The 24464-nt window shown below is 38.6% G+C and overlaps 1 protein-coding gene across 5 annotated transcripts in view; it reads right to left on the bottom strand.

The window, feature by feature from the left end:
* EML6 (EMAP like 6) overlaps positions 1–24464 on the bottom strand; it is a 377195-nt gene that overhangs the window by 179156 nt on the left and 173575 nt on the right. For all 5 annotated transcript variants that reach the window (XM_082641845.1, XM_082641844.1, XM_082641847.1 and 2 more), the window contains 2 exons: positions 22793–22952; positions 18598–18696 (listed from right to left, as the gene is read on the bottom strand). In XM_082641845.1, coding sequence (XP_082497971.1) covers positions 18598–18696; positions 22793–22952 — 259 coding nt within the window. The remainder of the gene's footprint in view (positions 1–18597; positions 18697–22792; positions 22953–24464) is intronic.

Here is a 24464-nt window from a genome sequence, read left to right as displayed (position 1 = left end):
TGCTGTGCCTCTCAGGTGGGAGAGCCAACTTCAGGACACTGGTCCACAAGAGACCTCCCAGCTCCACATAATATCAAACGGCAAAAATCTCCCAGAGATCTCCATCTCAACACCAGCACCCAGCTTCACTCAACGACCAGCAAGCTACAGTACTGGACACCCTATGCCAAACAGCAAGCAAGACACGAACACAACCTCACCATTAGCAGAGAGGCTGCCTAAAATCATAAGTCCACAGACACGCCAAAACACACCACCAGACGTGGACCTGCCCACCAGAAGGACAAGATCCAGCCTCAACCACCAGAACACAGGCACTAGTCCCCTCCACCAGGAAGCCTACACAACCCACTGAACCAACTTTAGCCACTGGGGACAGACACCAAAAACAACGGGAATTATGAACCTGCAGCCTGCAAAAAGGAAACCCCAAACACAGTAAGATAAAGCAAAATGAGAAGACAGAAAAACACAGCACATGAAGGAGCAAGATAAAAACCCACCAGACATAACAAATGAAGAGCAAATAGGCAGTCTACCTGAAAAAGAATTCAGAATAATGATAGTAAAGATGATCCAAAATCTTGGAAATAGAGAAAATGCAAGAAACCTATAACAAGGACCCAGAAGAACTAAAGATGAGACAAGGAACGATGAACAACACAATAAATGAAATGAAAAATACTCTAGAAGGGATCAATAGCAGAATAACTGAGGCAGAAGAACGGATAAGTGACCTGGAAGATAAAATAGTGGAAATAACTACCACAGAGCAGAATAAAGAAAAATGAATGAAAAGAACTGAGGACAGTCTCAGAGACCTCTGGGACAACATTAAATGCACCAACATTCGAATATAGGGGTTCCAGAAGAAGAAGAGAAAAAGAAAGGGACTGAGAAAATATTTGAAGAGATTATAGTTGAAAACTTCCCTAATATGGGAAAGGAAATAGTTAATCAAGTCCAGGAAGCACAGAGAGTCCCATACAGGATAAATCCAAGGAGAAACACGCCAAGACACATATTAATCAAACTGTCAAACATTAAATACAAAGAAAACATATTAAAAGCAGCAAGGGAAAAACAACAAATAACACACAAGGGAATCCCCATCAGGTTAACAGCTGATCTTTCAGCAGAAACTCTGCAAGCCAGAAGGGACTGGCAGGACATATTTAAAGTGATGAAGGAGAAAAACCTACAACCAAGATTACTCTACCCAGCAAGGATCTCATTCAGATTTGATGGAGAAATTAAAACGTTTACAGACAAGCAAAAGCTGAGAGAGTTCAGCACCACCAAACCAGCTTTACAACAAATGCTAAAGGAACTTCTCTAGGCAAGAAACACAACAGAAGGAAAAGACCTACAATAACAAACCCAAAGCAATTAAGGAAATGGGAATAGGAACATACATATTGATAATTACCTTAAATGTAAATGGATTAAATGCTCCCACCAAAAGACACAGACTGGCTAAATGGATACAAAAACAAGACCCATATATATGCTGTCTACAAGAGACCCACTTCAGACCTAGACATACAGACAGACAGAAAGTAAGGGGATAGAAAAAGATATTCCATGCAAATGGAAACCAAAAGAAAGCTGAAGTAGCAATTCTCATATAAGACAAAATAGACTTTAAAATAAAGACTATTAGAAGAGACAAAGAAGGACACTACATAATGATCAAGGGATTGATCCAAGAAGAACATGTAACAATTGTAAATATTTATGCACCTAACATAGGAGCACCTCAATACATAAGGCAAATACTAACAGCCATAAAAGGGGAAATTAACAGTAACATATTCATAGTAGGGGACTTTGACACCCCACTTTCACCAATGGACAGATCATCCAAAATGAAAATAAATAAGGAAACACAACCTTTAAATGATACATTAAACAAGATGGACTTCATTGATATTTATAGGACATTCCATCCAAAAACAACAGAATACACTTTTTTCTCAAGTGCTCATGGAACATTCTCCAGGATAGATCATATCTTGGGTCACAAAACAAGCCTTGGTAAATTTAAGAAAATTGAAATTGTATCAAGTATCTTTTCCGACTACAACATTATGAGACTAGATATCAATTCCAGGAAAAAATCTGTAAAAAATACAATCACATGGAGGCTAAACAATACACTACTAAATAACCAAGAGATCACTGAAGAAATCAAAGAGGAAATCAAAAAATACCTAGGAACAAATGACAATGGAGACACGACAACCCAAAACCTATGGGATGCAGCAAAAGCAGTTTTAAGAGGGAAGTTTATAGCAATACAATCATACCTTAAGAAACAGGAAACATCTCGAATAAACAACCTAACCTTGCACCTAAAGTAATTAGAGAAAGAAGAACCAAAAAACCCCAAAGTTAGCAGAAGGAAAGAAATCATAAGGATCAGATCAGAAATAAATGAAAAAGAAATGAAGGAAACGAGGGCAAAGATCAATAAAACTAAAAGCTGGTTCTTTGAGAAGATAAACAAAATTGATAAACCATTAGCCAGACTCATCAAGAAAAAAAGGGAGAAGACTCAAAACAACAGAATTCGAAATGAAAAAGGAGAAGTAACAACTGACACTGAAGAAATACAAAGGATCATGAGAGATTACTACAAGAAACTCTATGCCAATAAAATGGACACCCTGGAAGAAATGGACAAATTCTTAGAAAAGCACAATCTGCCAAGACTGAATCAGGAAGAAATAGAAAATATGAACAGACCAATCACAAGTAATGAAATTGAAACTGTGATTTAAAATCTTCCAACAAACAAAAGCCCAGGACCAGATGGCTTCACAGGCGAATTCTACCAAACATTTAGAGAAGAGCTAACACCTATCCTTCTCAAACTCTTCCAAAGTATAGCAGAGGGAGGAACACTCCCAAACTCATTCTACGAGGCCACCATCACCCTGAACCAAAACCAGACAAGGATGTCACAAAGAAAGAAGACTACAGGCCAATATCACTGATGAACATAGATGCAAAAATCCTCAACAAAATACTAGCAAACAGAATCCAACAGCACATTAAAAGGATCATACACCATGATCAAGTGGGGTTTATTCCAGGAATGCAAGGATTCTTCAATATACGCAAATCAATCAATGTGATACACCATATTAACAAATTGAAGGAGAAAAACCATATGATCATCTCAATAGATGCAGAGAAAGCTTTCGATATAATTCAACACCCACTTATGATAGAAACCCTGCAGAAAGTTGGCATAGAGGGAACTTTCGTCAACATAATAAAGGCCATATATGACAAACCCACAGCCAACAACGTCCTCAATGGCGAAAAACTGAAAGCACTTCCACTATGATCATGAACAAGACAAGGTTTCCCACTCTCACCACTCTTATTCAACATAGTTTTGGAAGTTTTAGCCCCAGCAATCAGAGAAGAAAAGGAAATAAAAGGAATCCAAATCGGAAAAGAAGAAGTAAAGCTGTCACTGTTTGCAGATGACATGATACTATACATAGAGAATCCTAAAGATGCTACCAGAAAACTACTGGAGCTAATCAATGAACTTGGTAAAGTACCAGGATACAAAATTAATGCACAGAAATGTCTTGCATTCCTGTACACTAATGATGAAAAATCTGAAAGTGAAATCAAGAAAACACTCCCATTTACCACTGCAACAAAAATAATAAAATATCTAGGAATAAACCTACCTGAGGAGACAAAAGACCCATATGCAGAAAAATATAAGACACTGATGAAAGAAATTAAAGATGATACAAATAGATGGAGAGATAAACCAGGTTCTTGGACTGGAAGAATCAACATTGTGAAAATGACTCTACTACCCAAAGCAATCTACAGATTCAAAGCAATCCCTATCAAACTACCACTGGCATTTTTCACAGAAGTAGAACAAAAAATTTCAAAATTTGTGTGGAAACACAAAAGACCCTGAATAGCCAAAGCAATCTTAAGAACGAAAAATGGAGCTGGAGGAATCAGGCTCCCCGACTTCAGACTATACTACAAAAGTACAGTAATCAAGACAGTATGGTACTGGCACAAAAACAGAAAGATAGATCAATGGAACAGGATAGAAAGCCCAGAGATAAACCCATGCACATATGGTCTCCTTATCTTTGATAAAGGAGGCAGGAATGTACAGTGGAGAAAGGACAGCCTCTTCAATAAGTGGTGCTGGGAAAACTGGACAGGTACATGTAAAAGTATGAGATTAGATCACTCCCTAACACCATACACAAAAATAAGCTCAAAATGGATTAAAGAACTAAATGTAAGGCCAGAAACTATCAAACTCTTAGAGGAAAACATAGGCAGAACACTCTATCACATAAATCATAGCAAGATCCTTTTTGGCCCACCACCTAGAGAAATGGAAATAAAAACAAAAATAAACAAATGGGACCTAATGAACCTTCAAAGCTTTTGCACAGCAAAGGAAACCATAAACAAGACGGAAAGACAACCCTCAGAATGGGAGAAAATATTTGCAAATGAAGCAACTGACAAGGGATTAATCTCCAAAATTTACAAGTAGCTCATGCAGCTCAATATCAAAAAAACAAACAACCCAATCCAAAAATGGGCAGAAGACCTAAATATACATTTCTCCAAAGAAGATATACAGACTGCCAACTAGCACATGAAAGAATCCTCAACATCTTTAATCATTAGAGAAATGCAAATCAAAACTACAATGAGATATCATCTCACACCAGTCAGAATGGCCATCATCAAAAAATCTAGAAACAATAAATGCTGGAGAGGGTGTGGAGAAAAGGGAACACTCTTGCACTGCTGGTGGGAATGTGAATTGGTACAGCCACTATGGAGAACAGTATGGAGGTTCCTTAAAAAACTACAAATAGAACTACCATATGACCCAGCAATCCCACTACTGGGCATATACCCTGAGGAAACCATAATTCAAAAAGAGTCATGCACCAAAATGTTCATTGCAGCTCTACTTACAATAGCCAGGAGATGGAAACCACCTAAGTGTCCATTATTGGATTAATGGATAAAGATGTGGCACATATATACAATGGAATATTACTCAGCCATAAAAAGAAACGAAATTGAGCTATTTGTAATGAGGTGGGTGGACCTAGAGTCTGTCATACAGAGTGAAGTAAGTCAGAAAGAGAAAGACAAATACCGTATGCTAACACATATATATGTAATTTAAGAAAAAAATGTCATGAAGAACCTAGGGGTAAGACAGAATAAAGACACAGACCTACTAGAGAATGGACTTGAGGATATGGGGAGGGGGAAGGGTAAGCTGTGACAAAGTGAGAGAGTGGCATGGACATATATACACTACCAAACGTAAAATAGATAGCTAGTGGGAAGCAGCCGCATAGCACAGAGAGATCAGCTCGGTGTTTTGTGACCACCTAAAGGGGTGGGATAGGGAGGGTGGGAGGGAGGGAGACACAAGAGGGAAGAGATATGGGAACATATGTATATGTATAACTGATTCACTTTGTTATAAAGCAGAAACTAACACATCATTGTAAAGCAATTATACTCCAATAAAGATGTAAAAAAAAAAAAAAACCTCATGGGAGAAATGTCTATTTAAGTCTTCTGCCCATTTTTGGATTGGGTTGTTTGTTTTTTTGTTATTGAGCTGCATGAGCTGCATGTAAATTTTGGAGATTAATCCTTTGTCAGTTGCTTCATTTGCAAATATTTTCTCCCATTCTGAGGGTTCTCTTTTGGTCTTGTGTCTGGTTTTCTTTGCTGTGCAGAAGCTTTGAAGTTTCATTAGGTCCCTTTTCTTTATTTTTGTTTTTATTTCCATTTCTCTAGCAGGTGGGTCAAAAAGGATCTTGCTGTGATTCATGTCATAGAGTGTTCTGCCTATGTTTTCCTCTAAGAATTTGATAGCTTCTGGCCTCCAAAGAAGATATACAGATTGCCAACAAACACGTGAAAGAATGCTCAACATCATTAATCATTAGAGAAATGCAAATCAAAACTATGAGATATCATCTCACACTGGTCAGAATGGCCATCATCAAAAAATCTAGAAACAATAAATGCTGGAGAGGGTGTGGAGAAAATCGAACACTCTTGCACTGTTGGTGGGAATGTAAATTGATACAGCCACTATGGAGAACAGTATGGAGGTTCCTTAAAAAACTACAAATAGAATTACCATACAACCCAGCAATCCTACTACTGGGCCTATACCTTGAGCAAACTATAATTCAAAAAGTGTCATGTACCAATATGTTCATTGCAGCTCTATTTACAACAGCCAGGACATGGAAGCAACCTAAGTGTCCATCAACAGATGAATGGCTAAAGAAGATGTGGCACATATATACAGTGGAACATTACTCAGCCATAAAACGAAACGAAACTGAGTTATTTGTAGTGAGGTGGATGGACCTAGAGTCTGTCATACAGAGTGAAGTTAAGTCAGAAAGAGAAAAAGAAATACTGTATGCTAACATATATATATGGAATCTAAGAGAAAAAAATAGGTCATGAAGAACCTAGGGGTAAGACAGGAATAGACAGACCTACTAGAAAATTACCTGAGGATATGGGGAGGGGGAAGGGCAAGCTGGGACAAAGTGAGAGAGTGGCATGGACATATATACACTACCAAACATAAAATAGATAGCTAGTGGGAAGCATCCGCATAGCACAGAGAGATCAGTTCAGTGGTTTGTGACCACCTAGAGGGGTGGGATATGGAGGGCCGGAGGGAGGAAGACGCACGAGGGAAGAGATATGGGAACATATGTATATGTATAACTGATTCACTTTGTTATAAAGCAGAAACTAACACGCCATTGTAAAGCAATTATACTCCAATACAGATGTTAAAAAAAAAACCTCATGGGAACCACAAACCAAAAATCTACAATAGATACACACACAAAAAAATAAAAAGCAACCCAAACACGACATTAAAAATGGTCATCAAATCACAAGAGAAGAGAACAAAAGAGAAAGAGAAGAAAAAATACCTACAAAATAAATCCAAAACAATTAATACGATGGCAATAAGAACATACATATGGATAATTACCTTAAGTGTAAATGGATTAAATGCACCAACCAAAAGACACATGCAGACTGAAAGTGAAGGGATGGAAGTATCCCATGTAAACGGAAATCAAAAGAAAGCTGGAGTAGCAATACTCACATCAGACAAAATAGACTTTAAAATAAAGACTGTTATAAGAGACAAAGAAGGACACTACATAATGATCAAGGGATCAATCCAAGAAGACAATATAACAATTGTAAATATATATGCACCCAACATAGAAGCACCTCAATATATAAGGCAAATGCTCACAGCAGTAAAAGCAGAAATCGACAGTAACACAGTGATAGTGGCTTTAACACCCCAGTTTACATGAATGTACAGATGCTCCAGACAGAAAATCAATAAGGAACCACAGGCCTTAAATTACACATTTGACCAGATGGACTTAATTGATATTTATAGAAAGCAGCAGAATCAACATTCTTCTCAAATGCACATGGAACATTCTCCAGGACAGATCACATGCTGGGCCACAAATCAAGCCTCAGTAAATTAAAAAAAACAGAAATCATATCAAGTATCTTTTCTGACCACAACGCTATGAGATTAGAAATCAATCACACACACACACACACACACACACACACACACACACACACAAACTGTAGAAAACACAAACACATGGAGGCTAAACAATATGTTACTAAACAACCAAAGGATCACTGAGGAAATCAAAGAGGAAATAGAATACCTGGAGACAAATGACAATGAGAAGATGACAATCCAAAAACTATGGGACACAGCAAGAACAGTTCTAAGAGGGAAGTTTATAGCAATACAATCTTACTTCAGGAAACAAGAAAAATCTCAAACAAACAACTTAATGTTACACCTAAAGCAACTAGAGAAAGAAGAACAAACAAAACCCAAGGTTGGTAGAAGGAAAGAAATCATAAAGATCAGAGCAGAAATAAATTAAAAACAAATGAAGGAAACAAGAGCAAAAATCAATGAAACTAAAAGCTGCTTCTTTGAAAAGATAAACAAAACTGACAAGCCTTAAGCCAGTCTCATCAAGAAAAAAAGGGAGAGGGCTCAAATCAATAAAATTAGAAATGAAAAAGGAGAAGTTACAACTGACACTACAGAAATACAAAGGATCATAAGAGACTACTACAAGCAACTATATGCCTGTAAAATGGACAACCTAGAAGAAATGACAAATTCTTAGAAAGGTATAGCCTTCCAAGACTGAACCAGGAAGAAATAGAAAATATGAACAGACAAATAACAAGTACTGAAATTGAAACTGTGATTTAAAATCTTCAAACAAACAGAAGTCCAGGACCAGATGACTTCACAGGTGAATTCTATCAAACATTTAGAGAAGAGTTAACACCTATCCTTCTGAAACTCTTCCAAAAAATTGCAGAGGAAGGGACACTCCCAAATTCATTCTATGAGGCCACCATCACCCTGATACAAAAAAACAGACAAAGATACCACAAAAAAGAAAATTACAGGCCAATATCACTGATGAATATAGACACAAAAATCCTCAAAAAATACTAGCAAAGATGAATTGGGAGACTGGGATTGACATATATACACTACTATGTATAAAATAGATAACTAGTGAGAACCTACCGTATAGCATAGGGAACTCTACTCTGTGCTCTGTGGTGACCTAGATGGGAAAGAAGTCTGGGAGGAAGGGGATATATGTATACATATGGCTGAATCACTTTGCTGTACAGCAGAAACTAACACAACATTGTAAAGCAACTATACTCCAATTAAAAAATATATATATAATCACCTCAGTAGATGCAGAAAAAGCTTTTGACAAAATTCAACACCGGTTTATGAGAAAAACTCTCCGGAAAGTGGGCATAGAGGGAAACTATTTACACATAATAAAGTCCATATATGACAAACCCACAGCTAACATCACTCTCAATGGTTAAAAGATGAAAGCATTTCCTCTAAGATCAGGAACAAGACAAGGATATCCACTCTCGCCATTTTTATTAAACATAGTTTTGGAAGCCCTAGCCACGGCAATCAGAGAAGAAAAATAAAAGGAATCCAAATTGGAAAAGAAGAAGGAAAACTGTCACTGTTTGCAGATAACATGATACTATACATAGAAAATCCTAAAGATGCTACCAGAAAACTACTAGAGCTCATCAATAAATTTGGTGAACAAAAAAGTTTTAACTTTGTATGGAAACACAAAAGACCCTGAATAGACAAAGCAATCCTGAGAAAGAAAAACAGCTGGAGGAATCAGGCTCCCTGACCTCAGACTATACTACAAATCTGCAGTAATCAAAACAGCATGGTACTGGCACAAAAAAAGAAATATAGATCAATGGAACAGGATAGAAAGTCCAGAAATAAACCCCTGCACCTATGGTCAATTAATCTACAACAAAGGAAGCAAGAATATACAATGGAGAAAAGACAGTCTCTTCAATAAGTGGTGCTGGGAAAACTGGACAGCTACATGTAAAAGAATGAAATTAGAACACTCCCTAACACCACACGCAAAAATAAACTCAAAATGGGTTAAAGACCTAAATGTAAGACTGGATACTATAAAACTCTTAGAGGAAAACATAGGCAGAACACTCTCTGACAAAAATCTCAGCAAGATCTTTTGGATCCACCTCCCAGAGTAATGAAAATAAAAACAAAAATAAACAAATGGGGGCTAATGAAACTTAAAAAGCTTTTGCACAGCAAAGGAAACCATAAACAAAATGAAAAGACAACCCACAGAATGGGAGAAAATATTTGCAAAGGAAGCAACCAACAAGGGATTAATCCCAAAATATACAAACACCTCATGCAGCTCCATATCAAAAAACAAACAAACCGTCAGCCTCCCGGCGGGCCTTCCCAGAAGCGCACTGGACGCCTGTCCTCCCGGCTCCTCGCCTGGTGCCTCCCGAAGGGACCCTCTCGTCGCTTCCACGCTCAGCATCTCTGCTTGCTGTGCGTCGGGCCAAACAAACTTGGTTTGCTGACCCATTGAGAAGCCAGCGGGAGGGAATCCAGAGGGACCTTTGCCCGAGGGTCGTGGCCCCCGGGGGGGCACAGGGGCCTTGGGTCCCTTGGTTCCAGCACCACCCCGCATCCCTCCAGGGGCCACCGACCGCCTGCGCTTGCTTTGGTCTCCCAGGGAAGAAGCAGCTTTCGGGTTCCTGTAGGAAGACGCCTTGGGGGTCTCCTTAGACCACTGACAGCGGACAGATCTCTGCACTGCACCAAGAATGGAACTGGGCTCCCAGCCATCTGTTATCCAAACCCTCCTCGCAGGCTTCACGGCCGGGTGGATGAAAGGCTCTTGGTGCTGCAGCCGGGAGTCAGTGCTGTGCCTCTGAAGTGGGAGAGCCAACTTCAGGACACGGGTCCACAAGAGACCTCCCAGCTCCACATAATATCAAGCAGCGAAAATCTCCCAGAGATCTCCATCTCAACACCAGCACCCAGCTTCACTCAACGACCAGCAAGCTACAGTGCTGGTCACCCTATGCCAAGCAACTAGCAAGGCAGGAACACAACCCCACCCATTAGCAGAGAGGCTACCTAAAAACATAATAAGGCCACAGGCACCCCAAAACACACCACCAGACGTGGACCTGTCCACCAGAAAGACAAGATCGAGCCTCAACCACCAGAACACAGGCATTAGTCCCCCCCACCAGGAAGCCTACACAACCTCCTGAAACAACCTTAGCCACAGGGGACAGACACCAAGAACAACAGGAACTACGAATCTGCAGCCTGCAAAAAGGAGACCCCAAACACAGTAACATAAGCAAAATGAGAAGGCAGAAAAACACACAGCAGGTGAAGGAGCAAGATGAAAACCTACCAGACCTAACAAATGAAGAGGTAATAGGCAGTCTACCTGAAAAAGAATTCAGAATAATGATAGTAAAGCTGATCCAAGATTCTATTTCCAAGATCCAAAATCTTGGAAATAGAATAGACAAAATGCAAGAAACAGTTAACAAGGACCTAGAAGAACTAAAGATGAATCAAGCATCGATTAAAAACACAGTAAATGAAATGAAAAATACTCTAGATGGGATCAATAGCAGAATAACTGAGGCAGAAGAACGGATAAGTGACCTGGAAGATAAAATAGTGGAAATAACTGCTGCACAGCAAAATAAAGAAAAAAGAATGAAAAGAACAGAGGACAGTCTCAGAGACCTCTGGGACAACATTAAACGCACCAACATTCGAATTATAGGGGTTCCAGAAGAAGAAGAGAAAAAGAAAGGGACTGAGTAAATATTTGAAGAGATTATAGTTGAAAACTTCCCTAATATGGGAAAGGAAATAGTTAATCAAGTCCAGGAGGCACAGAGAGTCCCATACAGAATAAATCCAAGGAGAAATACACCAAGACACATATTAATCAAACTGTCAAAAATTAAACACAAAGAAATCATATTAAAAGCAGCAAGGGAAAAAAAACAAATAACACACAAGGGAATCCCCATCAGGTTAACAGCTGATCTCTCAGCAGAAACTCTACAAGCCAGAAGGGAGTGGCAGGACATAATTAAAGTGATGAAGGAGAGAAACCTGCAACCAAGATTACTCTACCCAGCAAGGATCTCATTCAGATTTGATGGAGAAATTAAAACCTTTACAGATAAGCAAAAGCTGAGAGAGTTCAGCACCACCAAACCAGCTTTACAACAAATGCTAAAGGAACTTCTCTAGGCAAGGAACACAACAGAAGGAATATACCTACAATAACGAACCCAAAGCAATTAAGGAAATGGGAATAGGAACATACATATCAATAATTACCTTAAATGTAAATGGACTAAATGCTCCCACCAAAAGACACAGAGTGGCTGAATGGATAGAAAAACAAGACCCATATATATGCTGTCTACAAGAGACCCACTTCAGACCTAGAGACACATACAGATTGAAAGTAAGGGGATGGAAAAAGATACTCCATGCAAATGGAAATCAAAAGAAAGGTGGAGTAGCAATTCTCATATCAGACAAAATAGACTTTAAAATAAAGACTATTAGAAGAGACAAAGAAGGACACTACATAACGATAAAGGAATCAATCCAAGAAGAAGATATAACAACTGTAAATATTTATGCACCCAACATAGGAGCACCTCAATACATAAGGCAAATACTAACAGCCATAAAAGGGGAAATTAACAGTAACATATTCATAGTAGGGGACTATAACACCCCACTTTCACCAATGGACAGATCATCCAAAATGAAAATAAATAAGGAAACACAAGCTTTAAATGATACATTAAACAAGATGGACTTAGTTGATATTTATAGGACATTCCATCCAAAAACAACAGAATACACTTTTTTCTCAAGTGCTCATGGAACATTCTCCAGGATAGATCATATCTTGGGTCACAAATCAAGCCTTGGTAAATTTAAGAAAATTGAAATTGTATCAAGTATCTTTTCCGACCACAATGCTATGAGACTAGACATCAATTACAGGAAAAGAGCTGTAAAAAATACAAGCACATGGAGGCTAAACAATACACTACTCAATAACGAAGTGATCACTGAAGAAATTAAAGAGGAAATTAAAAAATACCTAGAAACAAATGACAATGGAGACACGACGACCCAAAACCTATGGGACGCAGCAAAAGCAGTTCTAAGGGGGAAGTTTATAGCAATACAATCCCACCTTAAGAAACAGGAAACATCTCGAGTAAACAACCTGACCCTGCACCTAAAGCAATTAGAGAAAGAAGAACAAAAAAACCCCAAAGTTAGCAGAAGGAAAGAAATCATAAAGATCAGATCAGAAATAAACGAAAAAGAAATGAAGGAAACGATAGCAAAGATCAACCAAACTAAAAGCTGGTTCTTTGAGAAGATAAACAAAATTGACAAACCATTAGCCAGACTCATCAAGAAAAGAAGGGAGAACACTCAAATCAATAGAATTAGAAATGAAAAAGGAGAAGTAACAACTGACACTGCAGAAATACAAAAGATCATGAGAGATTACTACAAGCAACTCTATGCCAATAAAATGGACAACCTGGAAGAAATGGACAAATTCTTAGAAATGCACAACCTGACAAGACTGAATCAGGAAGAAATAGAAAGTATGAACAGACCAATCACAAGCACTGAAATTGAAACTGTGATTAAAAATCTTCCAACAGACAAAAGCCCAGGACCACATGGCTTCACAGGCGAATTCTATCAAACATTTAGAGAAGAGCTAACACCTATTCTTCTAAAACTCTTCCAAAATATGGCAGAGGGAGGAATACTCCCAAACTCATTCTACGAGGCCACCATCACCTTGATACCAAAACCAGGCAAGGATGTCACAAAGAAAGAAAACTACAGGCCAATATCACTGATGAACATAGATGCAAAAATCCTCAACAAAATACTAGCAAACAGAATCCAACAGCACATTAAAAGGATCATACACCATGATCAAGTGGGGTTTATTCCAGGAATGCAAGGATTCTTCAATATACGCAAATCAATCAATGTGATACACCATATTAACAAGTTGAAGGAGAAAAACCATATGATCATCTCAATAGATGCAGAGAAAGCTTTCGACAAAATTCAACACCCATTTATGATAAAAACCCTCCAGAAAGTAGGCATAGAGGGAACTTTCCTCAACATAATAAAGGCCATATATGACAAACCCACAGCCAACATTGTCCTCAATGGTGAAAAACTGAAAGCATTTCCACTAAGATCAGGAACAAGACAAGGCTGCCCACTCTCACCACTCTTATTCAACCTAGTTTTGGAAGTTCTAGCCACAGCAATCAGAGAAGAAAAGGAAATAAAAGGAATCCAAATCGGAAAAGAAGAAGTAAAGCTGTCACTGTTTGCAGATGACATGATACTATACATAGAGAATCCTAAGGATGCTACCAGAAAACTACTAGAGCTAATCAATGAATTTGGTAAAGTAGCAGGATACAAAATTAATGCACAGAAATCTCTGGCATTCCTGTACACTAATGATGAAAAATCTGAAAATGAAATCAAGAAAACACTCCCATTTACCATTGCAACAAAAAGAATAAAATATCAAGGAATAAACCTACCTAAGGAGACAAAAGACCTGTATGCAGAAAATTATAAGACACTGATGAAAGAAATTAAAGATGATACAAATAGATGGAGAGATATACCATGCTCCTGGATTGGAAGAATCAATATTGTGAAAATGACTCTACTACCCAAAGCAATCTACAGATTCAATGCAATCCCTATCAAACTACCACTGGCATTTTTCACAGAAGTAGAAAAAAAAATTTCAAAATTTGTTTGGAAAAACAAAAGACCCCGAATAGCCAAAGCAATCTTGAGAACGAAAAACAGAGCTGGAGGAATCAGGCTCCCTGACTTCAGACTATACTACAAAGCTACAGTAATCAAGACAGTGTGGTACTGGCATAAAAACAGAAAGATAGATCAATGGAACAGGATAGAAAGCCCAGAGATAAACCCACGCACATATGGTCAACTTATCTTTGATAAAGGAGGCAGGAATGTACAGTGGAGAAAGGACAGCCTCTTCAATAAGTGGTGCTGGGAAAACTGGACAGGGACATGTAAAAGTATGAGATTAGATCATTCCCTAACACCATACACAAAAATAAGCTCAAAATGGATTAAAGACCTAAATGTAAGGCCAGAAACTATCAAACTCTTAGAGGAAAACATAGGCAGAACACTCTATCACATAAATCACAGCAAGATCCTTTTGGACCCACCTCCTAGAGAAATGGATATTAAAACAAAGATAAACAAATGGGACCTAATGAAACTTCAAAGCTTTTGCACAGCAAAGGAAACCATAAACAAGACCAAAAGAGAACCCTCAGAATGGGAGAAAATATTTGCAAATGAAGCAACTGACAAAGGATTAATCTCCAAAATTTATAAACAGCTCATGCAGCTCAATAGCAAAAAAACAAACAACCCAATCCAAAAATGGGCAGAAGACTTAAATAGGCATTTCTCCAAAGAAGATATACAGACTGCCAACAAACACATGAAAGAATGCTCAACATCATTAATCATTAGAGAAATGCAAATCAAAACTACAATGAGATATCATCTCACACCAGTCAGAATGGCCAGCATCAAGAAATCTAGAAACAATAAATGCTGGAGAGGTTGTGGAGAAAAGGGAACACTTGCACTGCTGGTGGGAATGTGAATTAGTACAGCCACTATGGAGAACAGTATGGAGGTTCCTTAGAAAACTAAAAATAGAACTACCATATGACCCAGCAATCCCACTACTAGGCATATACCCTGAGAAAACCATAATTCAAAAAGAGACATGTACCAAAATGTTCATTGCAGCTCTACTCACAATAGCCCGGAGATGGAAACAACCTAAGTGTCCATCATCGGATGAATGGATAAAGAAGATGTGGCACATATATACAATGGAATATTACTCAGCCATAAAAAGAAATGAAACTGAGCTATTTGTAATGAGGTGGATAGACCTAGAGTCTGTCATACAGAGTGAAGTAAGTCAGAAAGAGAAAGGCAAATACCGTATGCTAACACATATATATGGAATTAAAAAAAAAATGTCATGAAGAACCTAGGGGTAAAACGGGAATAAAGACACAGACCTACTTGAGAATGGACTTGAGGATATGGGGAGGGGGAAGGGTAAGCTGTGACAAAGCGAAAGAGAGGCATGGACATGTATACACTAACAAATGTGAGGTAGATAGATAGTGGGAAGCAGCCACAGAGCACGGGGAGATCAGCTCGGTGCTTTGTGACCGCCTGGAGGGGTGGGATGGGGAGGGTGGGAGGGAGGGAGATGCATGAGGGAAGGGATGTGGGAATGGATGTATATGTATGACTGATTCACTTTGTTATAAAGCAGGAACTAATAAAAAAAATTTAAAAAAAACCAAATAAAAAAAATGGGCAGATCTAAATAGATATTTCTCTAAAGAAGATATACAGATGGCCAAAAAGCACATGAAAAGATGCTCAACATCACTAATTATTAGAGCAATGCAAATCAAAACTACAATGAGGGGCTTCCCTGGTGGCACAGTGGTTGAGAGTCCGCCTGCCGATACAGGGGACACGGGTTCGTGCCCCAGTCTGGGAAGATCCCACATGCCGCGGAGCGGCTGGGCCCGTGAGCCATGGCTGCTGAGCCTGCGCGTCCGGAGCCTGTGCTTCGCAACGGGAGAGGCCACAACAATGAGAGGCCCACGTACCGAAAAAAAAAAAAAAAAAAAAAACTACAATGAGGTATCACCTCACACCAGCCAGAATGGCCATGATGAAAAATTCTACAAACAATAAATGCTAGAGAGGGCGTGGAGAAAAGGGAACCCTCCCACACTGTTGGTGGGAATGTAAATTGGTACAAAAGAATGTAAATTGGTATGACCACTATGGAGAACAGCATGGAGGTTCCTTATACAACTAAAAATAGAATTACCATATGATACAGCAATCCCACTCCTGGGCATATATCCAGACAAAACCATGATTCGAAATGATACATGCACTCCAATGTTCATTGCAGCATTATTTACAACAGCCAAGACATGGAAGTAACCTAAATGTCCATTAACAGAGGAATGGATAAAGAGGATGTGGTATAAGTACAATGGAATACTACTCAGCCATAAAAAAGAATGAAATAATGCCATTTGCAGCAACATGGATGGACCTAGAGATTACCATACTAAGTGATGTAAGTCAGACAGAGAAAGACAAATATCACATGATATCACTTATATGTGGAACCTAAAAAAATGATACGAGTGAACTTATTTACAAAACAGAAACAGGCTCACAGCCTTCGAAAACAAACTTATGGTTACCATAGGGGAAAAATGGGGGGGAGTAAGTTATGAGTTTGAGATTAACATATACACACTACTATATATAAAATAGATCATCAACAAGGACCTACTGTATAGCACAGGGAACTATACTCAATATTGTATAATAACCTATATTGGAAAAGAATCTGAAAAAGAATGGATATATGTATATGTATAACTGAATCACTTTGCTGTACACCTGAAACTAATATAACATTGTAAATCAATTATACTTTAATATAAAATAAAAATTATATTAAAAATAAATAAGTAAATAAAATTAATAAATTGAGAATAAATACTGATATAATTTAATGTAGGAAAAAAAACCCAGGGCCTCCCTGGTGGCGCAGTGGTTGAGAGTCCGCCTGCCGATGCAGGGGATACGGGTTCGTGCCCCGGTCTGGGAGGATCCCATATGCCGCGGAGCGGCTGGGCCCGTGAGCCATGGCCGCTGGGCCTGCGCATCCGGAGCCTGTGCTCCGCAACGGGAGAGGCCACAACAGTGAGAGGCCCGCATACCGCAAAAAGAAAAAAAAAAAAAAAAAAAAAAAAAAAAACCCAAATGCAAGAATCACAAATATTTTCAACCTGTTCATTAAGTACTAAGTTAATACCAATTAAATAGCAGTAAGTTAATATCAATACCTGGGGGTAAAGCCCAAGCATCACTATACTCTAAAACCTTCCCAGGATGTGTAGCCAGTGGTGGGAACCATTGCGCCAGAGGGGTGCCAGGCCTCTTCCAACACTAACGTTCCATTGCTGATCACTCCTGGACTTTCTGAGGACTTAATCCTCGAATACAATTTGCCCAAATGTTCAGTAAAAACTATGGGGGCCCCTTAAAATGAGAATTCTTCCTAGATGAATATGCCATTCATATAAAGAAATCTTTTAGAGTTTACACCAATCAAGAGGCAGTGAATTTACATTTAATTAGGGCCTCATTCTGCATGGAGTTATACTTTGCAGAAATACAGAACTAGGAATCAATGTAAGACAGTATGCAAATTCATTTTTTTAAATTAGAAAATCAAGACAATAAAATAGCCAAATTATTTTAATTATTCCAGACACTGGAGAAATAGATTTCTGACCAGCTAATGCACATGCCTGCTTCCTACCCCATCTTGCCAGCTATGGCTACATGGAATTATCATCTACGACCACAATGACTTCAATATGAATGGTAAGCAGGCCACAATTTATATTCCAGTTTCTTGAATATAACAAAGAATCACACAGTTGTCATTACATTCATTTGAACTTCAAATGTATACACTTGTAAACATATCTTGTGAATATTATTTTCTAACAACTATTTCGATTTCTAAATGAATACACCTAAACAGTGCATATAATTTCAAATTCAATTCTTTTATTTTATGAAGCTAAATGCCAGTATCAAAAATTTGTTTTGCCTATGAATAACAGTAACAATTTAAATAAAGCATCTGATCACCAGAAGAGATCATGCCGAGATAGCTACTAATCATAAATTAATTTTTATAAACAGTAAGATTTTAAGTTGCATATGGAGGGAGGATCTACACTTGAAAATTTTATTTTAAAAAATACTACAACTCTGAGAAGCTACATCACAGTTCCCCCACAGTAATGAAACCTGCATGGCTTGATCCAACAAGGTCTTCTTACCCGGTCGGAGTGGCCAGTGGCTGAGGCCAGAAGTTTTCCCTTCTTCCAGTCCCAAATGCAGACTGTGTTTTTGGCATCCAATCCCACAGAGGCTAAACGCTAAGAATAAGAACAATAATTTAATACCAGAAAATGATGGGAAAACTTCCTATTATCCATTCCGTCTTTCGATGAATAGTTCTTATTACCTACTATGGGCCAAGAATTGAATTTCTTGTGAAAAAAATGATTTCTCAAAACCTATCTTAAATCCAAAACTAAAGAGATCACAGTAGATATTATTCCATTAGCATATACTAAAATTTCGACAACCTAAAACCTACAACCAATTTGTCCTTCTTAAACATAGGAAACATGCAAAATCTCATGAAGTCTCTGATTAATCAGTGGAAATCATAGGAACAGAACTAGAAGGCAGGAATTAAATTTTCAAATTTAAGATCTTTTTTTTTTTTTTTTTTTTTTTTTTTGCGGTATGCGGGCCTCTCACTGTTGTGGCCTCTCCCGTTGCGGAGCACAGGCTCCGGATGCGCAGGCTCAGCGGCCATGGCTCACGGGCCCAGCCGCTCCGCGGCATATGGGATCCTCCTGGACCGGGGCACGAACCCGTATCCCCTGCATCGGCAGGCGGACTCTCAACCACTGCGCCACCAGGGAGGCCCCAAATTTAAGATCTTAATACGGTTTTAAGAGCATCTAGGATTCTGTAGTCTAAAAGCCTCACCAAACTGTTAAAATGAAAGGGTTTGACAAACACATGGAGAAGAAATCCCATAAATGAACATTATCTTCATTCTTCTTAATTTTCATAATTTCACAAACATTTGGAGTGACTACAGAAGGATACATAATTTTAGTAAAAGTACTCTGGTACTTCATCTCCCAGTCTAAATTCACTGGATTCAGATCAGAGCTTGTCCTCAAAAGGAAAAAAAATCCCACACCTGAGTGTATACAAAATTAACAGGGTCAAAACATATATTACGGACACCAAAATCAGAGCTTCTAGCAGCATAGAAACAGCACTATGTAACAGAGAGAGGTCTGGGCTGGGAGTAAGTAGATTTGGCTTCCCTTTTGACTTCATGATTAGCCAGACATAAGACCTTAGAAAATTAAACTCCTTAAATTTCAGTTTTTTCAACTGTAAAATGAGTGTAAAATATTTTTTCTGTCTACAAAGTAGTATTGTTGTATGGATCAGTGAAATAATGTAAGTCAAAAGGTTTTAAAAACATCACTACCCAAGTATAACAGTATGTGAGCTTATGTATTTCACTGTGTGTACATGCATATATATGCAATGATAGATAGCCATATATGGCTAAATACATTTAGTGTTATACAGAGATTATTCAGGTTTCTTCACTAAAGGTAGCTTCCATTAGGAATATATATTTTTTTAAACATCCTTGCTTTCTTTTTTTAAAATTTTATTTTATTTATTTATTTATTTATTTTTGGCTGTGTTGGTTCTTCATTTCTGTGTGTGGGCTTTCTCTAGTTGCGGCGAGCGGGGGCCACTCTTCATCGCGGTGCGTGGGCCTCTCACTGTCGCGGTCTCTCTTGTTGTGGAGCACAAGCTCCAGACGTGCAGGCTCAGTAGTTGTGGCTCATGGGCCTAGTTGCTCCACAGCATGTGGGATCTTCCCAGACCAGGGCTGGAACCCGTGTCCCCTGCACTGGCAGGCAGATTCTCAACCACTGCGCCACCAGGGAAGCCCCATTAGGGATATTTAGTATAAAAAATATATAGTTGGAGGTTTTAAAATAGGTGCTTACTGAAAGGAGGTCTTTGCTGTAATTTTCAATTGAGAGTTCCAGTAATGGAAATGATTTTAAGACATGGTTGTATTTTTACCTATATATGAAAATCTGAAGTGGGTGAATTCCATTCAGCTTATTTTTTTCTTTTCTCTTTACTTAAACAGAAAAAGCAGTTAACATAAACATGGGCACTAAAGTAAAACCCACATAAGAAATGTGAAGAAGACTGAGAAAAAGCCAAAAGAAATCTATTCTGTTCATTTGCAGTGACAGGCCCTATCGCTACCTGAAAAGCATTTCAATTGCCTTTTGATGCGTGTGAGGTGATGGTCCATTTGTCATTTTCTAAATACCACTCGATTCCAGTGAACTCTGTCCAGGGAAAAAGGCAGATCTGAAACAATAGGCATCAACAAGCCACGAAATCCATCACAGCAAACAAATAGTAGGTTATTTTTCTCAACTGACAGTTGTGAAAGCACCATGCAGTCCATCCCCGTCTCTACCTTCAAAATGGAACCTAAAAAAATAGCTAGGATTCTAACACAAAATAACATGAACAAAGAACTAAAAGTTACAGCTGGATTTCCCCCTGCTACATTACATTTTTCTTGCGATTTTGATAAAGAATGTTTGCTAGAACATTGATAAAGAATGTTTGCTAGAATTCTGATAAAGAATGTTTGCTAGAAAAGCAAAATCAGATAGAGAATGTGCATGTAAGTTCACATCAAAGCATTCATTTACACTTGTACATACATATGCATCCTGACACATTCATTGAGTTTAGTCAGGAAGTCAATAACTGCAAATCTGAATACATGTTACTATCTAGCTATTTCTATTTAGACCTGGATATACAATAGAACTTATGCTTATCCTGACTAAATTGGACAAGATTATAGAGTAGTTAAATCAAAAACATATTTACCAGGGGTCCACATATGTATTGAATCTAATTCTGGAAAGAAAAATGAATAGAATGATCACTACTCTCTCAAAATAGCAGAAAACACAAAGTAAATCTTAACTGTTTAAAAAGTTACCCAAACCAGGTCAAGTCCTATCTGAACTACCTGCAAACTCTCAGTTTGGTCAATCTTCTATGAATAATTTCACAGGTCTTTCCACAATATGGACTTAGAGAAGTAACTCTAAAATTTACCAAAAAATAGACTGAAGAAACTAACTGGCATTAATACAAGAGTGAAAGAGACAGAGGAAGGGTGTCCTAGGAATGTGGAGAAGGCTAGGAAGAAAAGGCATGGCCTTCGTGAGGAGGTGAATGCAGGGGGAGCCAGGAATGAGGCCTCTACGCTTCCACTCCCTTCTCTTTAACATCTTTTAAAAATTGAGATAGAACTGGTATCTAGAACACATTAACAAATCTTTTCTATCAAGTGTTGCTGGAAGTCCACAGAAAGAGAGATACTTTGTTGGAGTGGAAGACTGGGAGGGCTTCATGAAGACCTATGAAGTGTCTTGGAAGAATGAGTCACTTTAAGGGGCAAACAGGGTGAGCAGGGCACTGGAGGTGAAGAGGGCAGCATAAGAAAGTGTCTGGAGGTGCCAAAGTACCTGGTCTGGTAGAGGAATCTCTCTGACTTGTCCAACTTGACTGCAAGGGAATAGTGAAGAGAAGGCTAGAAAAGTTGGTCAGCCTAGAATGCCCAGCCACAAAGTGTGGACTTCATTCAGGGAGTACTCCAAGCTTCTGTTATTTTTAAACAACGTTCTGACACCTTTTTCAGTTGGTGAAATGCATTAGCAAGAAATTGACTGTGTGAAGACCAGTTAAGAGGTTACTTAAACTGTCAGGCATGACACAGATTTGGAACTTAAAGGATGGTGGCAGGGAGAATGGGAAGGAGAGAATGAATGTCAGAGTCACCGTAAAGAAACTAATAAATACACATGGATCAGTGACTGCTTGAATTGAGGTGAGTGGGTAGGGGAAAGGATTTAGAAGTCACCTCAAGGTTAAAGAATCAAATAGAATCTTCTCAATGAATTATTAAGAGATGATGCTATCTTCTGAAAGCAAGGGGAACCAAGGAGATACCCAGGGCTTGAGGTCAGTGAAAAAGGTTCAGTCCAACCCTCATTCCAAATAGGAAGCTAACAATGGAAGACAAAGTAGAATCACTGAATCACTATGAACCCAATCAACATGAAGTTTACAGCTTCCTTTCTGGAGGCTTTTTAACCTAATAGTGAGACTGGGGGAACCAAAACTAGGTCCTATCCAGAGCTGGATGTCAGTTCCATGAGTGTGGAAAAGGACCAAACATATGAGGATTCTAAGAGGCTGACAAGGGGAGATAGGGAGGGTTGATAGACCTTCTGAGCCTATACGCTATGTGCATTATAATTCTAGGTGACTTGTGAGAAGTCATTAAAGATAAAGAAAATGCAAAAAGATACATACCTGTCCATCCGAGTCGAAAGCCAGGCAGGCAACTCCATGTGTATGGACATCTTTAAGAATAGACACAGTCTGGACATTATAGGAGTCCCATATACATATATATGGCTCCTTCCCAACTTGGCCAGTTGCAACAAGGGTTTTATCTGGGTGTAAGGCAAGGCTGAAAAAGAAAAAGGCCTCTTTCACATTTTCCTATTGAACAAAGTTAAGAAAAACATTGATCATCTTTTATCCACATTTCTCATTGTAATCATCTAACAAGATAATCCCAAGAGAAAGAGTCCAAACTGTCCCCAAAGTAATGAATTAGCTTATTGGTCTAATAGAAACATTCAACTTTGGCAAAGAGAGGCTTAGCACAGTTTAACAATAATTTCGTCTCATCTTACCCGCTTGGTAACCTTGAAAATCAGACAACTGTTATAATTCTGTGATTCTATGTTCTATAATTGCTTTATGTTATGGTATTTACTTACTGATTTTGAAAATATTACTCAGCTTTCAAAGTAACTTTGACTTTAAATTGGAAAAAAAAAAAGCTGTTGAGAAGTGTACTTCTCAGAATTAATTAAACCTGCTTGCAGAAGCTCTGGATACCATCCTCATTAGGGTTTCAAAGCATGGAGGGGGGTTTCAGAGTCAAGTGCTGTTTCTCTATCTGCTGCCACAGATAAATGAAAATTTCTAGTTTACACAAATCACTGTGACACTAAGAGAACCGCAAATTACTATGCCTGTGGTTTGTGTAGAATTTTTCCTACATCTGTAGTCCAATCAAAATAAAGCTGTCAAAAACCAACTAGAATTTCAAGGAATCTGTAGCAGTTAAGACAGAGAAATGTAATCATTATTACTCCTAGATGAGAAATCACTAGAACGTGTTAAATTCGTTGTGTAAAGAAGTTGTGCCTTTCTAAAAATAGGTGTTGGGAATTAAACGAAAAACCTATATAAAAAACTAGCAGATGACTGTTTACACAATAAACAAAAGCAGAACTTTTTTCCTTTTCAATTTCAGCATCTGTTTACAGTTAACAGAAGTAGAATTTTTTTTTCCTTTTCAACTTTCAGCTTGATTTTGATAAGAATATATGCTCTGGAATCAGAGCATTTGGATTTATACCTGGATTTGTACACTGGCTGCCCCTCAATACCTCTAGTTCCTTAGACATATTACTTGATCTCTTTTGCCCTCAGGTTCCTCATCTATAAAATGAAGATAATATATGAAAAGAGATGATATAATGAATATAGAGCAGTTAGCACAGAGTAAGCACTTTCATTATCATCATTATTTGTGTAACTGGCAACAGAAAGATACAACCAACATAGGCATGTCTCTGTGGATACGGGTGTTCCTTTCAGAAACAAACTACTTTCTGCTTCTCCCTTGGCTCCATGCGTGCCCCTGCCCCCAATTCTGCAACCACCAAGCCCCACAGTCTGTTCTGGTGTCTCTCATCGCACCGTGCTCACTTCCTGGGTCTCCCACCAAACCTAGTACCATCTTTTGCACAGGACCCCGAGTGCTGGCTCCCTTTTCTTACCGTCAGCGCTCCCAGGCCCTTGTACCCTGGCGCTGGGGTTGCAGCTGGCCTTCCCAGGAGCTCCCAGTGCCCCCATCCACAGGTCTTCAGTCCCCGTGACGCCTCCTAAGCTGGAGGTCGGCTCC

This window comes from Mesoplodon mirus, assembly GCF_964341445.2.
Source record: "Mesoplodon mirus genome assembly, chromosome: 14".
In the NCBI taxonomy this organism is placed as follows: Eukaryota; Metazoa; Chordata; class Mammalia; order Artiodactyla; family Ziphiidae; genus Mesoplodon; species Mesoplodon mirus.
This window is presented reverse-complemented; position numbering and strand designations above follow the sequence as displayed.